The following is a 21,289-nucleotide window of genomic DNA, read 5'->3' as shown; positions in this document are numbered from 1 at the left end:
GAGAGCAAGAGAGAGAGCAAGAGAGAGAGCAAGAGAGAGAGCAAGAGAGAGCGAGCGAGCGAGCGAGAGCGAGCGAGCGAGCAAGAGAGAGCGAGCGAGCAAGAGAGAGCGAGCGAGCGAGCGAGCCGAGCGAGCAAGAGAGAGCGAGCGAGCAAGAGAGAGCGAGCGAGCGAGCAAGAGAGAGCGAGCGAGCGAAAGCAAGAGAGAGCGAGCGAGCGAGCAAGAGAGAGCGAGCGAGCGAGCAAGAGAGAGTTTGAAATGAGCAAGAGAGAGCGAGCGAGCGAGCAAGAGAGAGCGAGCGAGCGAGCAAGAGAGAGCGAGCGAGCGAGCAAGAGAGAGCGAGCGCGAGCAAGAGAGAGCGAGCGAGCGAGCAAGAGAGAGCGAGCGAGCGAGCAAGAGAGAGCGAGCGAGCGAGCAAGAGAGAGCGAGCGAGCAAAGAGAGAGCGAGCGAGCAAGAGAGAGCGAGCGAGCAAGAGAGAGCGAGCGAGCAAGAGAGAGCGAGCGAAAAAGAGAGAGCGAGGAGCAAGAGAGAGCGAGCGAGAAAGAGAGAGCGAGCGAGAAAGAGAGAGCGAGCGAGAAAGAGAGAGCGAGCGAGAAAGAGAGAGCGAGCGAGAAAGAGAGAGCGAGCGAGAAAGAGAGAGCGAGCGAGAAAGAGAGAGCGAGCGAGAAAGAGAGAGCGAGCGAGCAAGGAGAGAGCGAGCGAGCAAGGAGAGAGAGAGCGAGCAAGGAGAGAGAGAGCGAGCAAGGAGAGAGAGAGCGAGCAAGGAGAGAGAGAGCGAGCAAGGAGAGAGAGAGCGAGCAAGGAGAGAGAGAGCGAGCAAGGAGAGAGAGAGCGAGCAAGGAGAGAGAGAGCGAGCAAGGAGAGAGAGAGTGAGCAAGGAGAGAGAGAGCGAGCGAGCTGGAGAGAAGAGCGAGCTGGAGAGAAGAATGAAATACTCCCCAAATGCAGGTGTACCCAGCTTGTAGCGTCATACCCAAGACTAGAGGCTGTACTGCCCACTCCCTCATAGGGACTGCTCACTCCCTCATAGGGACTGCTCACTCCCTCATAGGGACTGCTCACTCCCTCATAGGGACTGCTCACTCCCTCATAGGGACTGTTACGCCATATGATAATGCTTAGCATTCCGCATCTAATTTAACCGTGTAACAGTGCTAAATTCGTCCAACAAACTTCTGACTGATATGCAGACAGTTTTTCCTCAAAGCAAAGCAGTGATGGGCTTGGCTTTTCTCTAGAAACCACAGCAGCAAACATGCAGCGAGCCAGGCTCTAATAATGGACTGAAGCCTCAGTATAACTTCATGGCGTTCCGTAATGACTGGTGAAGCAGTCAAGCTTTACTGCCTAATCTTGTGTATTATATGAAAACTAAGATAGAATAATAACCCACCCACCATGGTTGGAAAACGCTTACTTCTGAGCCAAACTGAGCTAGAACAGATTACGGTTCTCAAAAGCATTCCATTCAAAACAGGCATGAACAAAAATTACGTTCTGAACTCCATAAAAGAATCTGCATCATCGAACCACCTCAGAATCCCAAGACACTGTGTGCAGTGAAGGAGACTAAAGTGCCTGTAACTTCATCCACTTTTACCCTCCTTGGACTGGTCATCAAACTAAAAAAAGGTGTGTCTACACCAGCGATGGCCTACCACCTCCCACTAGGATGGCCCACCCTGGTCATCAGCACCTCACAGCCTGTTGAACCTCAGGCCACACCGCTGGGGACGGCTCCTGTACGTGAAGCTTGAGGAGGCCTGTAGTCTTAATAGTATTTGAATGTTTGGTTTCTTAAATGTGGTTTCTTAAATGTGATTTTTATTATCACTCATTGAGTGCATGTTGTTGCTCGGCCACGAGACACTTGCATGTGCTGCATTGACCATGCAGGCTGAACGCAACGATGTTGATGAGTACGATGCGGTTTCCACTTTGCTTCTAAATATAAATTCACAAGCTTTCTATAATTGCACTATTAGATTGTGTTTCTTACATCTGGCTAGCTAATAAATGTACTGAATCAGCGCAAACGCAGCTATCCAGCCTGATACCAGTGATGGTGTAGGCGTAAATCTACATGTTTGTGCAACACCATCTTCTAAATCAAAAGAGGAATAGGTGAAGCATGACTGTTAGCTACATGAAGCAGCTAAGAGAAAACATTTCATGTAACCAAAGATTATAGGGTCCCCTAGGAAACACTGACCAATACTTTAGTTCCTTCCCTGTCACAATAACCCCTCCTTGCCATTTTTCATTGTCATGTCAAAACACTATTGTGTTTGTGCCCACTATTACTGCTATCGAATTAGAATAAATAATTAATTTTCCATGATTCCAATCGTTCACTCACGTGTTTTAATTTAAAATCTCAAGTCAAATTCCAAAATTTGGTTAAAAATAAAGCCTCGATTTTTTTGGGCCCATATCGTGCAGCCCATGTGGCAGTGTGGAAATGATCTCAAATGAGTGCAGGAAATGCAGAAATTGATAAAAATGCAGAATGTTTTTTTTTGGTTGAAGTTTATTTAAACAGTACAAAACAAATCAAAACAGAGAGCGACCCATTGAAATCACTTAGAATGTATGTGGTGCCACCCTAGGGTTACACACTACAAAGCCAAATGTAGAACTTGCATTATTCCAAAAACATAAAATACAATGACATATTTTGTCCAGCCCTTAAATCAGAATCATTGTAGACATTGTAGATTGTAGACAGTAGGATCAAACCATGCATTGATGAATTAACTAATGGCTTCTTATCATTCATATAAATCACAACTACAGGCCAACATCAGGATGATGTGCCTAGTGCAAACCATTGGAACACTTAGATACTCTTTTTATTTCACTCTTGATCCTTTCAGGTTTGCATGAAAATTGTGTGTGCATGTGTTATTTTGGGTCACGGAGTAAAGGACCACATGGCTGAGCAGAGCTTCATGTGTGGGGATCTTGTTAAGCCAAGTAAATGTTTATTTCATTTCATTTCATCTTGTTGTTTTACTGCATGGTCGACTTTTGAAAGAACAGGTTGGTAGAGGTAGAGGAGCAGCTCATTCCCCTTGAATCTAACCAGCCAATAACTCTACCACATTGTCCACAAGCTGTAGTAATACATACTGCCTTTCCTGTCGAGCAGATTCAACTCCCCAGTTAGTCATAGCCCACTGTTGTCTTTTGTGACTTGTAGATCTGATAATGGTAATCGAGGGAAATGGCTGAAGATTCAAATCAACACCATCCCAAATACTGGCCTAGGTACTCCTGAGCCCGCACTCATAAGGCATCTCAGAGTAGGAGTGCTGATCTAGGATCAGGTTCCCCTGTTCATATGTTACTGTGATCCAAAGGCAACACTGATCCTAGATCAGCACTCCTACTCGTAAGAATACAGGCCCAGTCCAGCACTAAATATTATGTGGCATTCCTCATCCAGTATCAACAGCAATAGTCCATCTAGAGCCCTCAAACTCAACTTTGGACCTCGATACCAGTTCCACTGCATTGTTTTCATTGTTACCCTGTAATCGGGGACTGATTTAGGCCTGGGACACCAGGTGGATGCAATTCATCATCAGGTAGAACATAAAACCACCAGGCTCCGGACCTCGTAGGGTCCAGTTGAATACACCTGGTCTAGAGTAGGTTTCTATTACATAAAGTGCCTTTAGAAAGTATTCATACAATTTGTTCCACATTTTGTTGTGTTACAGCAGCGTTTCTCAAACTCTGGTCCCAAGTGCCGAGTTTAGGAAACCCTGTGATACAATTTGAATTCAAAATGTATTAAATAGAATTAAATAAAACTATTTCTAGAGTGTTCTGGAGCTGGCCAGCCAACCAAATGGAGCAATCGGACAAGAAGGACTTTGGTCAGGGAGGTGACCATGAACCCAATGACTAATCTGACAGAACTACAGAGTTCCTTGGCTAAAATGAGAACCTGCCAGAAGGACAACAGTCTCTACAGCACTTCACCAACCTGGGCTTTACCAGACAGTGACCAGATGGAAGCCACTCCTGAGCAAAATTACTTTACGATCAAGACACGCAGTTTGAAATATCAAAACGGACTCTGAACAAACTATATTCATTTGGGGACAGGTCGAAAAGCATTATATGTTTAGCTTGCTAGCTTGCTGTTGCTAGCTAATTTGTCCTGGGATATAAACATTAGGTTGTTATTTTACCTATAATGCATATGTTCTTCTACTCCGACAATTAATCCATGGATAAAATGGTAAACAGAGTTTGTTTCTAGTAGTCTCTCCTTCATCAGGCTTCTTCTTTGGACTTTATATGGCGGTTGGCAAAGCAACTTGAAGGTGCATTACCACCACCAACTGGACTGGAGTGTGGACATCAGTTCAGCTTTCAATCACCCATGTGGGTATATGCTCCTGAAAACCAATGAGATGGGAGAAGCGGGATTTGCATAGAACCAAGATCTACTTTAGCGCCTGGCTATGCAGATGCGCATTAGTTGTGTGGATGCAATGATTGAATAATATGTATATATTTATTTTGAAGCAGGCGGTGTGGTCAGCATGTTAAAGTGGGGCAAAGAATTCCATTCCATTCCAGACCCAAACATACAGCCAAAGCATCACTAACATGGTTTCAGAATAAGAATGTGAAAGTCCTTGAGTGGCACAACCAAAGCCCAGACTTGAATCACATTGAAAATCTGTGGAAAGACTTGAATATTGCTGTTCACCACCGCTCCGTATCTAACTTAATAACATCTACGAAGAAGAATATCCCCAAATCCAGATGTGCAAAACTAATACACCCAAGATGACTCAAAGCTGAAATCGCCACCAAAGGTGCTTCTACAAAAGTATTAACTCAGGGGTGTGCATATGTAACAGTATAACTTTAGACCATCCCCTCGCCCATACCCGGGCGCGAACCAGGGACCCTCTGCACACAACAGTCACCCATGAAGCATCGTTACCCATCGCTCCACAAAAGCCACGGCCCTTGCAAAGCAAGGGGAAGCACTACTTCAAGGTCTCAGAGCAAGTGACGTCACCGATTGAAACGCTATTTAGCGCGCACCGCCGCTAACTAGCTAGCTGTTTCACATACTTATGTAAATGAGATCTGCATTTCTTTATAACATTTACAAACAATGTTTTCACTTTGTCATTATGGGGTATTGTGTGTAGATGGGTGAGATAACCATGTTTTTTTTAATCCTTTTAGAATTCAGGCTGTAACAAAATGTGGAATAATTCAAGGGGCATGAATACTTTGAAGACACTGTAGCGCAAAGTTATAAAGATAGATAACTCAAGCCTCCTTGCCTGTAGTGATGCATGTCTGCTCTGTATACCAGCTTGGCTAAGGCAAAGACACGTTAATGTTCTATTCAAATGAGTTTCCCTACCAAACATTAACATCTACCTTAGGGAATTGATGTTCACTTCATTAAAAACAAGCCTGTTGATCACATACATCTTTCTTTGACTGCATTAGGGTCTTTCTATAAACTAGGGTAGCAGTGTGGATTTCCTACAGATGTTCATACTACAAGTCATTGATAATAATAGTGAAGCCAACTTGTGTATTATCAATACCTTAAATCATTCAGGGCAGGTAACAAGTGTCATACAGAATCTGAAAAACAGATGTATATAGTGACCGACTTTTCCAGCTATTTTCAACCCTGACTATGGCATTTCCTCAGATTTCAGTCGTTGTGAAATGGAGTGACCGACAGGTTTGACGTGTGGCAGTGGACTCGGTGGTCTCACGTTACACAGAGCAGGTGGTTAGTCAACAAAACAAAGACTGAATGACCGGTCCAGATGGTCTGACAGGGACAGGAGGATTAAGATCAATGTATGAAGCGTTTAGTTTGGGCCATGACAGACAACCACTTCTGGACCATTCAGAGAAACCGCCCCAATAAAGGGATTAATCTGTTTGGTTTCAGCCTAACTAGTGGCTGTTCCCTAAACGGCACCCAACTCCCTACATAGTTCACTACTTTTGATCAGAGCCTTTGGTCAAAAGTAGTGCATTATATGTAGGGAATAGGGTGCCATTTGGGACACATTCTAGGAGAACAATGGTTTGTATCTATGTTGAGCTATACCCCATCTATTCCTCTGAGCTCAATAGTTTAGATGTGTGTTTATAGCCACTGACTTTTCCTGCCATGTTATAACTCTGGACTTTGAACATGCCTACAAACTAAGTCTGACTAGCAAGTGATATGAGAAACATTAAGCACTGTCAGGAAACTTTTTCCGGAAAGTTTTTTTGGAATCTGATACAGCGGTTGCATTAAGGAGAAGTATATCTTTAATTCTGTGAATAACAGTTGTATCTTTTATCAATGTTTATAATGAGTATTTCTGTAAAATCACCAAATGTTTTGGAATCAAAACATTACTGCACATAACGCGCCAATGTAAACTGAGATTTTTGGATATAAATATGCACATTATCGAACAAAAGATACATGTATTGTGTAACATGATGTCCTATGAGTGTCATCTGATGAAGATCAAAGGTTAGTGATTAATTATATCTATATTTCTCCTATCTTTGGCTGGAAAAATGTCCATTTTTTTTACTTGGCTATGACCTAACATAATCATATGTTGTGCTTTCGCTGTAAAGCATTTTTGAAAATCGGACACAATAGGTAGATAAAGATATTCATCTTTTATTTGCTGTATTGGACTTGTTAATGTGTGAAAGTTACATATTTCTAAAAATATATTTTTTTTTAAATCAGCGGAATGTTGTCAAGGGGTTCCTTGAGCGGAAAAGGTTTACTGACTTGTCTAGATAAATAAAGGTTCAATTTAAAAATAAAAATAAATGTAAATGTCCTTTTCTTTAAAGAACAAGGACATTTCAAAGTGACCCCAAACGTTTGAAAGGTTGTCTATGTCAGATCAAAAACCAAGCCATGAGGTCAGTGGAGCTCAGTGACAGGATTGTGTCGAGGCACAGATCTGGGGAAGGGTACCAAAAATGTTTTGCAGCTTTGAGCAAGAACAGTAGCTTACATCATTGTTAAATCGAAGAAATTTGGAACCATCAAGACTCTTCCTAGAGCTGGCCGCCCAGCCAAACTGTGCAATGAGGGGGTGGGCCTTGGTCAGGGTGGAGACCAAGAACCAAATCTGGGCTTTTTGGTAGAGTGGCCAGATGGAAGCCACTCCTCAGTAAAAGGCACATGACAGCCTGCTTGGAGTTTACCAAAAGGCACCTAAAGGACTCAGACGATGAGAAGCAAGAGTCTCTGGTCTGGTGAAACCAAGATTAAACTCTTTGGCCTGAATGCCAAGCGTCACATCTGGAGGAAACCTGGCAGCATCCCCAGGGTGAAACATGGTGGTGGCAGCATCATCATGCTGTGGGTATGTTTTTCAGCGGCAGGGACTGCGAGACTAGTCAGGATCGAGGGAAAGATGAGCAGAGCAGAGTACAGAGGTCCTTGATGGAAACCTAGTCCAGAGCGCTCAGGACTTCAGACTGGGGTGAAGGGTCACCTTCCAACAGGACAACGACCCTAAGCACACAGCAAAGACTTTGCAGGAGTGGCTTCAGGACAAGTCTCTGAATGTCCTTGAGTGGCCCTGCTAGAGCGCTCAGGACTTGAACCCGATCGAACATCACTGGAGAGACCTGAGACTAGCTGTGCCTCGAAGCTCCCCATCCAGCCTGACAGAGCTTGAGAGGATCTGCATAGAACAAATGGGAGAAACTTGGCAAATACAGGTGTGCCTGTATTTGTAATAGATCTGCAAAAAATGTCTAGAAACCTATTGTTGCTTTGTCATTATGGGGTATTGTGCATAGATTGATGATGGAAAAAAACGATTGAATCAATTTTAGCATAAGACTAACGTAACAAAATATGGGAAAGCTTAAGTGGTCGGAATACTGTATTTGCTAACTGGAGCACTTCTTTTAAACAAGACTGACGCTGGTGGAAGAGAAACTGCAGGCAAGAGAAAGACCGTAAACAGAACAGCTATAGGGTCTGGAGACAAGAGTGGAAAACATCCAGTAAGGAGCTTACCAAAAGCAAACAGCTGGACACATCTGCGGTCAAAGAGTTACTGCATTTGGAGAGAAAGAAGAGAAAAAGGGGGTTCTGGAAGAGTAGCAGGCTCTTTGGAGTGTAAGTGCTTGTGTAAATAAAATACCCTTTCCTTTGTTTGTCTGTGAGAAGCCGGTCATTTCTGGGACAGCTAAAGGGCCTCTCTCTCGCCCCCCTCTCCCTTAGAGAGCCATAGAGTGTCTGCTGCAGCCCAGGGAGACAGCAGGCAGGCAAGATAATTGACAAATGCAGTCCTTTGATTTACTGTGGCTGAGTAGCAGGGCCTATGGGCTGGTTCTGGCAGCACTGTGGAGGGACAGACAGCCACCCGCTGGAGTGTGGCACAACACGGGGTCTGAGGCGCAGCCCCCCACTAACCAACTGCCTGTATGCCAAAATAAGGGCTAGTGTGTAGGTCTGCAGCACAGCATGTCCTCCATCTCATTACTGGTTAATTTGGTTGAACTGTAGTTGTTCAACCATACTGGTCCATGGAAATCACAAAGGGAACAGTAAACTGAACAGTAAACTGAGGCAAAACCAAACCCTCTCCACCAACCTACTGTCCGACATGTGGATTGTTTCTGTTGGGCTCAAATATTTCTGATGGTGTGCACCAAACAATGCTGTTCACTTGTGTGTTTGACATTTTGCCTGAAACATCAAGTCTTTATAAAACAACAGGGGGCCTTTGTTGCTTGTGGCCTCAACTTTGACAAAAAGATGCAACCTACACAACAACATGCCAGCAGTGGGGTGGAGGTAGACGGCTCTTAACAAAGACCGGGTGGAAGAAGGACCTAGGCCAGGGACTCACATGTGTGGGCTGAGCTCGTAGAAGTTCCTGTTGCGATACTCCTCCACCTTCTCTGGTGTGAAGATAGACAGAGACCTGTAGGGGTTCATGGAGATCACCACACTGCCGATGTATGTCTGCAGACAGAGAAAACAAGACATCAGGGATATGCAGTAAGTAGTAGTGTTAACACATTTGTGACAATAGAGATCACCATAACCCCTGTGTTTCTGGGGGTTGAGACAAGAGAGAGAAAACAAGGCATCAGGGATATGCAGTAAATAGTAGTGTTTAGACATTTGTGAAAATAGATATCACCACAACCCCTGTGTTTCAGGGGGTTGAGAGAGAGAGAAAGAGCGAAGGAGAGGGAGAGACGAGAGGGAGAGACGAGAGGGAGAGACGAGAGGGAGAGACGAGAGGGAGAGACGAGAGGGAGAGACGAGAGGGAGAGACGAGAGGGACTTCAAAGTGTAAGAGTGAGAAAGAACAAGAGTTGATTGCTCTCAGGGTGTTTAGCTCGATGCCTAAAGTGGTGTAGGAGATAGAGTAGTGTTCAGAGAGTTTGAATCTCAGGTAGGGCATACTGCTGTGGTGTCTGAAAGTGATAACATGCCCAGATCTGCTCTCAGGGAAGCACTGAGGTGAAAGGAGTTTCATTTCTGCCTCCCTCAGCTCTTCCCAGCTGGGAATTCCATCATGTTGCGTTTAATTAGGCATGCTGAAACCGGAGTGGAAGAAGCACAGAGACAAGAGACATAAAAGCTAAGGAAATATGTGTGGAATCCTGGGATGCGGTGGTAGGAGAACAACGCTTTGAGCAGTGGATGGGCAACAAAAGGTTAAGTTGCCACAGAGGTGTCTGGTAGATGGAGGAATGTAGGGTCAGAGGGTGGTGGGGGAAATGACTGTATATATGAATGGACAAAGCAATCGGTCACGACACTATTCATTCCTATGTGTAGACTCAACAGCGCATTGAAACCATATAAAGTCTGTTAAGATGGTGTCTCATGGAGACATAATATAGCAGTTTTAACTACTCCAGGAAGTGACTTTGCAGGCTAGGTAAGCGCTGCCCCCTCATTGAGTATCTCAAGTTGAAGGCCGACCAGGGTACTGCAGGATGCCATTAGCAACTTAATTATGCTTATAACTTTTTGTGTGATTTTAAAATAAAATCAGTTCAATGACATTCGTCAAATCAAATTCTTGGTCACATGAACAGAATACAACAGGTGTAGACTTGACTGTGAAACACTTACTTACGAGCCCATTCCAAACAATGCAGAGTTAAGAAAAATAATTTGCTAAAAAAGCAATAACAAGGCTATAAGAAGAAATTATTGGTACTGTGATTACGTTTTATTTCCACGAAGATGGCAATTTTTCCATTCACTATAATGGGGGGGATCCTGTTTTCTGTTAACAATGCCTGTAGTACTGTGGTCGGTCTTGAACTTCCGTGGCTTCAAGGAGAGGGGGTAGTCGTTCTGAGACTTCTTCACCAATAGTGATGGCTGATATCAGACACTGAATTCAAGGAATTGGAACTAAGATTTAGTCGGAAGGAAAAATTGGTAAGCTTGGCAACATTAGCATAGCCGGCGCAATCTCTTGTGCTGTGTTTACATGGTTTGAGGTAGATGGCATACCGGATGTCATCACTTTCAAAGAGAGCACAACGGTAAATGCCGTCGAGGCTGGCGGTGAATGCCGTTAGTGGCCACGGTAGACAGAACTTGCCGCCAGAGTTCAAATATTTAAACTTTTGCCATTGCATTGTTTTCTACCGGATGTTCGGATTTTGTTTGTTAAGTGAAATCACCATAGCAACATACCATCGTGCTGGATTGCTTTGGTCGTTACAGTCTTTCTTGCTTTGTTGTCCTTGCCGACTGGCATGAAGGTTTTTACTTCCCTGGTCTAAATACAGCATTAGAGCATTCTCTATGTACAGTAAATCTTATTTCCTTTCAATTCACATTCAGAAAAACATGAACTTATGCACTTTGCAATTACTGCTCAATTACTGCTCAGAATGTTAAGAATGATACATAACTACTTCATATTTGACATTTTCTGAGCTCCATGTCTTACTGCATGCAGTGTGTGGGTGACGAAAGTTAGTTCTTTCTGAAAGAGCACCACGTAGTCAGTCAAACTGAAAACATTACATTGACCACACTGCAATTTCAGTTGGTTCTGAACAACTCCTGGTCCTCTTCCCTTCTCTGTTATAATGGAAGTTAAATAACACAATCAGAAGAACCAGACCTTCTCCATGTCAGACCACATCCTACAGCCAAAAAGTACATGGGAGGCATAATCAACTGCGTGGAGAAGCCGAGGCGAGGACAGACAAAGACAAATCGAGTGTGCAAAATAAAAACACTAGGGTCTCTGTTAGACGGCCATCAGATGTGTACAGAGACGTTAAGGCAATGATAAGGAGGCAGCCAAAGGCCTTTTTAGTCTCAACAGGAAGATCTCTGGCCATTGATCTTATTAACTGAAAGCCAGAGTCAAAGTATGACCAACAATACTAGTAATCAGATGATAATGAATATGACTGTTAGTCCCATACAAGAGTGTGCAGTGGTGATCTCCCGCCTCCCATACAAAACAAAGGGGCAATTTCAAAGCTAGCTCTAGCAAGTTCAGGATGAAAGTCAGGCAGTGATGAGTTAATTACAGAAACAATTACAAAGTCTCCTTGCAGAACTTGGTAATTACAAGTTCAAAGAGGAAAATAAAATACTTTCCCGTTCCAAGCTAAGCATCATAATCCAGACAGTCTAACAGTCTAATTAGATCTAATATATAACAAGGCAAGACCTTTTCAAGGGAATGTGTGTAGTCAGAGGAAATGTCATGCCTAAATTTACATTAAAAAATGTGTCTGTTTGGCTTGACTCATCAAAACAGATGGATGACATCAGAAGGGATCATGGGCAAAATCAGGCTTGAAATGGTTAAAAATGTGATATTTCCTGCAGTAATGAGATACTTCCATCTAAATCCCAGGAACACAAATCCAAGGAGGGGATGTTGTGGGCAGAGTGTCATGTGACACTAGGGGTTGGCATGACAACTGGTAAGGGATGAAAAAACCAAGCAAGAAAGAAAATTGACAGCATAATAAGAAGGGACACTGACCTGACGGGCTAGCTAGGGATTAGTAGCTAAATGTAGGCTGCAGCAGGCCAGCCAGTCAGGCAGGTTAAACCACTCCTGGCTAGGCCACTAGTTATGGAGGAAGGCCACACCCAAATGTTATTATTACAGACTAAGACCAACCATATGCTTTAGGCCCACCTCGATGTTACTGACTGACCACTCTGTATGTTTCCACTCCGTACTCAGCTGTTCCATTGCTGAAAATAACTTGGCGAATTAAGCTTGTTGTGCATATGGAACAATTCTGGGATATATTATTTAGACTCGTGAAACCAACACTTGACATGTTGCGTTAAGATTTTTGTTCAGTGCAGTTTGACATCTCGTTTGTTGAGAGTCAATACAACACATTCTGAATTTACAGCTTGTGACAGAGAAATTTGAGTAGAGCTATGATGTCAAACACATATCCCCACAGGAAGCTGTATGAACTCAACTAGAATATCATGAAGCCGAGGGAGCCTGCCAATCACAGTTAAGTATGGTGACGACATTCTCTGGGCTCTGGCTTGGCTCTGTCCTAGTCAGTAGTGGAGAGAACCAGAGCAATAATCAGAGGCTGAGTTCTGGATACGCTGACCCACAGAGATGCAGTGTTCCTGGGACCAGAGCCCTGAGCCCTCATCTAGCCTCTCTATTCCAGACACGGGTTCAAATATACAATTTGAAATCATAAAATTATTTGAAATCATCATCATCATGTCTTTGCTTGATTGATCTTACAAGACCAATAAAATAGTCCTAAAACTGCAAACCCTGACCATTTGGCACTCCAGGCAGGCAGGAGCAAAAGCTCAAAGTATTTGAAACATTTCAAATAGTATTTGAACCCCGGTCTGCTCCAATCATTCACTCCCCGTCAAGTGAAGCAGCCACAGAGCCAGCTCTCCAGAGTCCTCCCTGGAGCTTTGGATGTTCTGCCTCATTTCAGACATCTACATTCTTCAGTAATGTGATTTATTGATTGGTAAACTCATGGTTATGTGGTGAGGTTTCTGTATCTGTGCCACTGTTTAAGGAGTAAAATTAATAGGTTCAAGCACATAGCTAGCAGTGAGTTTAGGAACAATGAATTATGTATCTGCAGAAGTAGACGACTTGTCTGTTTCTCTAGGCTAAATGTAAGCATACACTTTTAGTGAAATTGAGGGAACAAAGATAAAGCTGAACCACAGCATTGAGACTAACTGGGTTTTGTCCCCGCAGCCTCTGTCAAATACATTTGAATATTTGCATACATTCAAGCATCACGTACATTTAACACACACAGAGTTTAAATGTATTTGGCAAAGGTGCATGTAAACTCAGTTTCTCAATTGCTGACATTTAATCCTAGTAAAGATTCTCTGTCTTATGTCACTGCTTTATTTTAAGAATGTGAAATTCAGAATAATAGTAGTGTGATTTATTTCAGCTTTTATTTATTTCATCACATTCCCAATGGGTCAGAAGTTTACATGCATTCGATTAGTATTTGGTAGCATTGCTTTTAAATTGTTTAACTTGGGTCAAACGTTACGGGTAGCCTTCCACAAGCTTCCCACAATAAGTTGGCTGACTTTTGGCCCATTCCTCCTGACAGAGCTGGTGTAACTGAGTCAGGTTAGTGGGCCTCCTTGCTCACACACGCTTTTTGAGTTCTGCCCACATATTTTCTATAGGATTGAGGTCAAGGCTTGTGATGGCCACTCCAATACCTTGACTTTGTTGTCCTTAAGCGATTTTGCCACAACTTTGGAAGTATTCTTGGGGCCATTGTCCATTTGAAAGACCCATTTGCAACCAAGCTTTAACTTCCTGATTGATGTCTTGAGATGTTGCTTCAAAATATCTATATAATTTCCCTACCTCATGATGCCATCTATTTTGTGAAGTGCACCAGTCCCTCCTGCAATAAAGCACCCCCACAACATGATGCTGCCACCCCCAGTTAACGTAGTGTATGTAAACTTCTGACCCACTGGAATTGGGACACAGTGAAGTAATCTGTCTAAACAAGTGTTGGGAAAATTACTTGCGTCATGAACAAAGTAGATGTCCTAACAGACTTGCCAAAACTATAGTTTGTTAACAAGAAATTTGTGGAGTGGTTGAAAAACGAGTTTTAATGACTCCAACCAAAGTGTATGTAAACTCCGACTTCAACTGTACATACTCATTCAAGGGTTTTTCTTTATTTTACTATTTTCTACATTGTAGAATAATAGTGAAGACATCAAAACTATGAAATAACACATATGGAATCATGTAGTAACCAAAAATGGTGTCAAAAAAACCAAAATATATTTTATATTCCTCAAAGTAGCCACCCTTTGCCTCGATGACAGCTTTGCACGCTCTTGGCATTCTCACAACCAGCTTCATGAGGCAGTCACCTAGAATGCATTTCAATTACCAGGTGTGCCTTGTTTAAAGTAAATTTGGAATGAACTTTAATGGAATTTCTTTCCTTAATGTGTTTGAGCAAACCAGTTGTGTTGTGACAAGGTAGGGGTAGGGGAGCCCTATTTGGAAAAAGATTAAGTCCATATTATGGCAAGAACAGCTCAAATAAGCAAAGAGAAATGACAAGTCAGTCCAGTCAGTCAATCAGGAACATTAAGAACTTTTAAAGTTTCTTCAAGTGCAATCGCAAAAACCATCAAGCACTATGATGAAAATAGCGCTCATGAGGACCGCCACAGGAAAGGAAGACCCACAGTTACCTCTGCTGCAGAGGATAAGTTCATTAGAGTTACTAGCCTCAGAAATTGCAGCCCAAATAAATGCTTCAGAGTTCAAGACATCTCAAAAATCAACTGTTCTGAGGAGACTGTGGGAATCCGGCCTTCATGGTTGAATTGCTGCAAAAGAGAACTCCTACCACAGGACACCAATAAGAAGAAGAGACTTGCTTGGGCGCAAGCAATGGACATGAGACCGGTGGAAATCTGTTCTTTGGTCTGATGTGTGATGGTGCTTTCCTGGTGAAACTGTCAGTGATTTATTTAGAATACAAGACACACTTAAGCAGCATGGCTACCATGGCATTCTGCAGAGATAAACCATCCCAACTGGTTTGAGCTTAGTGGGACTATCATTTGTTTCTCAACAGGACAATGACCAACACACTTCCAGGCTGTGTACAGCTTCTACCCCCAAGCCACAAGACTCCTGAGCAGCTAATCAAATGGCTAACCAGACCATTTGCATTGCTGTCCCCCCCTCGCACACACACACACACACACACACACACACACACACACACACACACGCTCCTGCTACTCTCTGTTATTATCTATGCATAGTCACTTTAATAACTCTACCTACACATACTACCTCAACACTGGTTCCCCCGCACATTGACTGTGCCGGTACAACCCACTATTTACTGCTGCTTTTTAATTATTTGTTATTCTTTAAAAAATATTTTCTTTAAACTGTATTGTTGGTTAAGAGCTTGTAAGTAAGCATTTCACTGTAAGGTGAAAGCTGTTGTATTCGGCGCATGTGACAAATACATTTAATTGTAAGGGCTATTTGACCAAGAAGGAGAGTGATGGAGTGCTGCATCAGATGACCTGACCTCCACAATCAGCCAACCTCAACCCAACTGAGATGGTTTGGGATGAGATGGACCGCAGAGTGAAGGTTAAAGCAGCCAACAAGTGCTCAGCACATGTGGGAACTCCTTCAAGATTGTTGGAAAAGCATTCCAGGTGAAGCTGGTTGAGAGAAAGCCATGGGTGTGCAAAGCTGTCATTAAGACAAAGGGTGGCTACTTTGAAGATTCTAAAATATATTTTTGATTTGTTTAACATGTTTTGGTTACTACATGATTCCATATTTTAGTTCATAGTTTTGATGTAGAAAAATAGTCAAAAGAAAAGAATACCTTGAATGAGTAGGCATGTCCAAACTTTTGGCTGGTACAGTATGTACTATACGTACACATGTATGTACAAAACCGGGTCAATTCAACAGTACATGTGTGTGTGTGTTAGAACAATTTTATAACTCGAGGGAGAACTTACGTAGATCTCATTGTGGTCGAAGCGTTTCCTCAGGTTCTCGATGAAGGAGTCTTCGTTGAGGGGTTCTAGCAGGACCATGTCCCCCACTCCTATCATGTTGTCTAGAAGTGACGTCTTCACCTCCATTTTGGAATCAGCAATCCCCCTGTAGAGAAAATTAACAAATTGAATACATTATACATCGTTGAAACAAGATAACTTGGATGTGGCTACAATATTGGTAGCAAAAGCATGTAGTTGCTTCAGATGACATTATCATCTGTTAGTCAATGCATAACTCTAGAACTTCAGTCATTATTGTTTAGGTGAACACATTTTTCTTTAGACAAAGTATGATTAGGCACTCATCCTAGTGCAATGGCAATCTAATGTGGAATAGTGATATACAGGAGGGCTTGTTTGGCAGTCCATAGTCCACTTCTAGTAGTCCAGCTGTGGTCTGTCTGGATCATTCGTGTCAAGGACTGTCCGTCAGTGCCCCTTCCGACCCAACCCCCCACCCACCCATTGCGCTCCAGAACAGATAACGTGCTACCTGCTGATACAATTTCTGTAATCCCCTCACATTGACTTGCCTCATCCAGGTTCATCATGGTATTTGACTTCCACAAATGGCCGTCTTAGACTGCTCTACATAGTGTGAAATGCATGCCTACAGAGCAGTGCTGGTTTCCCCAGAATGATGGCAGCAACTCTGTGCCGTACAGTGTGTTGCAGGTTTTTTTTTTAAAAATGTTCACAGCTTGTTTACAGTTAGTGATAACTATGCTAATATTACAGGTGTCACCTTTGGAAAAACAAGCCCGACCAACCTAGAATCCCATGTTTGTGCATCGTGGTAGGTTGTTACTGCTGATCTAAAGGACTGGGTTAGAAACGGGAGAACTGTAGACAATACACGATGGGCATGTCGCTTCAGCCCGGCCCCTCTATTACAACAATGCACAGAGTTTGGGGTACAGCAAATCCCCGATATAAAGGCCTTGAATGTGGCCCCAGGCCTCTTTATTGTCAGCCCAAAAGCGCTAGGATTAGTGTCCACAGGGGACAGGGAAAGAGGCTGAAAAACCGCCACCCCCAGCAGTGTCTTTCTCCTGATCTCTCCCCTGCCTTCTAAATATTACCCAGGGTTTTATCTGGATCAAAAAGGGGCTTAGATGGTGGGCGTGGCATGGCGATAAGTGAGGTCAGTCATCAGCACGGCTACATTTTAGATAATTTGAGGCTCCCCATCTTGGCACTTTTGCCATGCATTCGAGAGAAAGTTGCTGTTTTGAAGCTAGTTTCCTGCAATTCTATGCATTTTCCATGGATAATGTGTTCTTTTGCTTAAACATAGAATTAAAATTGTTAAATTCATTGTTTTCTAAATTCAACTCTTGCGTATATTTTGGTGATAGTTCCCAAAGATTATATTATTAAACGTATTAGGTCCATTATGGTTTCTACATACTTTAGATCTGGTTTTAGTCATTAAAAAGTTCACTTAGTTTTTCCATCCCCCTCAAACACAAACGACCAAAAGTATGTGGACAGCTGCTTGTCAAACATCTCATTCCAAAATCATGGGCACTAATAGGGAGCCACATTGTTATGTTGAAAACAGGAAAGGGCCTTCCCAAACTGTTGCCACAAAATTGGAAGCGCAGAATAATCTAGAATTTATTTGTATGCTGTCGCATTAACATCTCCCTTCACTTGAACTAAGGCGCCTAGCCAAACAATGAAAAACAGCCTCAAACAGCCTTATTCCTCCTCCAGCAAACTTAACAGTTGGCACTATACATTGGGTTAGGTAGCATTTTCCTGGCATCCGCCAAACCCAGATGATTCGTCCGTCGAACTGCCAGACGGTGAAGTGTGATTCATCACTCCAGGGAACGTGTTGCCACAGAGTCCAACGCATGGTGATTTTAGACTTGTATGCAGCTGCTCAGCCACGGAAACACATTTCATGAAGCTGCCGATGAACCGTTCTTGTGCCGACAATGCTTCCATAGGCAGTTTGGAACTTGGTAGTGAGTGTTATAACCGAGGACAGACGATTTTTACGCGCTTCAGCACTCGGCAGTCCTGTTCTGTGAGCTTGTGTGGCCTACCACTACGCGGCTGAGCCATTGTGGGCCCTAGACATTTCCACTTCACAATAACAGCACTTACAGTTGACCAGGGCAGCTCTACCGTGTTAGAAATTTGACGAACTGACTTGTAGGAAAGATGGCATATCAGTGTCATGTTGAAAGTAACCGAGCGCCGCAGCAAAACCATTCTGCCAATGTTTGTCTATGGAGATTGCATGGCTGTGTGCTCGATTCTATACACACACACGTCAGCAACAGGTGTGGCTGTAATAGCCAAATCCACTAATTTGAAGGAGTGTCACATACTTGTGTGTGTGTGTGTGTGTAAAAGAAAGGAAGTTGCCCTGCACTCTCCAGGTTTCGTGGCTCAGAGGTCATTTCAACCATTTGAACCCGAGTCGGGTCTTTACATTCAGATTTTGTCAGTGTATCCCATATGGCACCCTATTCCCTATAGTGCACTATTTTTGACCAGAGCCCTCTGGTAAAAAGTAGCACGCTATATAGAGGATAGGGTGCCATTTGGAACGCAGCCTCAGTTTGAGGAGCAAACCCAACCCTGCCTCTCTCAAGCAAAGCAGACGTCCATGGCCCAGCCACAAGTCAAGGTCGAGGTCCGTTCTTCGATTACATAATTCACAGAGGAATCTCTCAAGTCCACTGTGTCGAGTCCACCGACTCGAAGGATTTCAACATGCATCGAAGGAGCAGCCAATGAAAAGGGCCCAAACCAAACCTCCGCTGAACAAACACATCCCGCAGAGTTTATTTTGAGCTGGCTATGTTTGGAACTGTTTGTTATTGGCTGATCAAGAGCTCCTCTGGAGACCTCAGGCCTACAGGTCCCACTGAGACAGCAGTTTTAATTTCAGCTGCCTTTCCTGTCCAGGGCCCATATTCATAAAACAGAGTATGAGTATTGATATAGGATCAGGTCCACCCCCTCTAACTCATTCATTAGGACTTTAAAGGCAAAACTGATCCTAGAGCAGCACTATTACATTAAGATGCTATTAAGAAAAAAAGGGCCCGGAACTAAGTCAGCAAGTGCTTGTAATGTAAACACAAGAGGCTTAATTCATAGTAACCTGTAAAGATTTCTGCAAAAACGACATAATCCAATATCTGGGGGAAAAGATCTGACTGGTCTGTTGGGAAAAACAATTCCAACTAGGGATGAAAGATATCGCTATCGACCAATATTAGCTAAAAATGACAACGTCGGTATCAGCTCAACGTCTAGGTTTAACGCCAATGTTAAAAACGGACATCAGCGCTGCCGCGCATACCTATATAACGTAGGTACATGAAGTGCATACCTATATAACGTAGGTACATGAAGTGCATACCTATATAACGTAGGTACATGAAGTGCATACCTATATAACGTAGGTACATGAAGTGCATACCTATATAACGTAGGTACATGAAGTGCATACCTATATAACGTAGGTACATGAAGTGCATACCTATATAACGTAGGTACATGACATAATGACACCACGTAAACATTTGCGCTACATGTGCAACACAGCATTCCTAACCTAGCCCACAATGTCTGCTGTGTGGATCGAGCAGTCAACAAGTCGAGCTGTCATTTGAAAGAGTAAGAACATTTTAGCGAGACAACTCAAAGGCGAAATCCATTAAAGCAAAATTAATGGAATTCATTGCCCTTGACACATCAACCGTTCTCTGTCGTGGGTGATGTTGGCTTTCGCCAACTGGTCGAGCACCGGTACAAACAACCAAGTGTGTTATTTTCAATATGTTGCCCTACCGGAGTTACACAGTAATAGAGTCACTGCTATTAGCTTCACGACATACAGTTGAAGCCGGAAGTTTACCTTAACCTGAGTTTAAATGTATTTGGCTTTCACAATTCCTGACATTTAATCCTAGTAAAAATTCCCTGTCTTAGGTCAGTTAGGATCACCAATTTATTTTAAGAATGTGAAATGACAGAATAAGTGTGATTTATTTCAGCTTTCATTTCTTTCACATTCCCAGTGGGTCAGAAGTTTACATACACTCGATCAATATTTGGTAGCAATGCCTGTAAATTGTTTAACTTGGGTCAAACGTGTCAGGTAGCCTTCCACAAGCTTCCCACAATGAGTTGGGTGATTCTCCTGACAGAGCTGGTGTAACTGAGTCAGGGTTGTAGGCCTCCTTGCTCGCACACGCTTTTTCAGTTCTGCCCACAGATTTGATGGGATTGAGGTCAGGGCTTAGTGATGGCCACTCCAATACCTTGACTTTGTTGTCCTTAAGCCATATTGCCACAACTTTGGAAGTATGCTTGGGGTCATTGTCCATTTGGAAGACCCGTTTGCGACCAAGCTTTAACTTCCCGACTGATGTCTTGAGATGTTGCTTCAATATATCCACAGTTTTCCTTCCTCATGACGCCATCTATTTTGTGAAGTGCACCAGTCCCTCCTACAGCAAAGCACCCCACAACATGATGCTGCCACTCCCGTGCATCACGGTTGGGATGTTGTTCTTCGGCTTGCAAGCCTCCCCCTTTGTCCTCCAAACATAATGATGGTCATTATGGCCAAACAGTTCTATTTTTGTTTCATCAGTACAATCTTTGTCGCCGTGTGCAGTTGTAAACCATAGTGTGGCTTTTTTTATGGTGGTTTTGGAGCAGTGGCTTCTTCCTTGCAAAGCGGCCTTTCAGGTTATGTCGATACCAAACTCGTTTTACTGTGGATATAGATACTTTTGCACTGGTTTCCTCCAGCATCTTCACAAGGTCCTTGACTGTTGTTCTGGGATTGATTTGCAGTATTCGCACCAAAGTATGTTCATCTCTAGGAGAAAAAACGCATCTCCTTCCTGAGCGGTATGACAGGTGCGTGGTCCCATGGTGTTTATACTTGTGTACCATTGTTTGTACAGATGAACGTGGTGCCTTCAGGCATTTGGAAATTGCTCCCAAGGATGAACCAGACTTGTGGAGGTATACCATTTTTTTCCTGAGGTCTTGGCTGATTTCCCCATGTCAAGCAAAGAGGCACTGAGTTTGAAGGTAGGCCTTGAAATATATCTACAGGTACACCTACATCAAATTATGTAAATTAGCCAGAAGCTTCTAAAGACAAAAAAACATTTTTCTGGAATTTTCTAAGC

General features: G+C 43.2%; 1 protein-coding gene across 2 annotated transcripts in view; it reads right to left on the bottom strand.

Annotated features, from left to right (window-relative positions):
- The window catches only part of LOC118386330 (unconventional myosin-Ib-like), a 160,359-nt gene that overhangs the window by 122,330 nt on the left and 16,740 nt on the right, over window positions 1–21,289 (bottom strand). For both annotated transcript variants that reach the window (XM_035774005.1, XM_035774007.2), the window contains exons 2-3: window positions 16,071–16,215; window positions 8,899–9,014 (exon numbers count right to left, since the gene is read on the bottom strand). In XM_035774005.1, coding sequence (XP_035629898.1) covers window positions 8,899–9,014; window positions 16,071–16,196 — 242 coding nt within the window. In that variant the 5' untranslated portion in view covers window positions 16,197–16,215. The remainder of the gene's footprint in view (window positions 1–8,898; window positions 9,015–16,070; window positions 16,216–21,289) is intronic.

This window comes from Oncorhynchus keta, chromosome 7, assembly GCF_023373465.1.
Source record: "Oncorhynchus keta strain PuntledgeMale-10-30-2019 chromosome 7, Oket_V2, whole genome shotgun sequence".
Lineage (NCBI taxonomy): Eukaryota > Metazoa > Chordata > Actinopteri > Salmoniformes > Salmonidae > Oncorhynchus > Oncorhynchus keta.
This window is presented reverse-complemented; position numbering and strand designations above follow the sequence as displayed.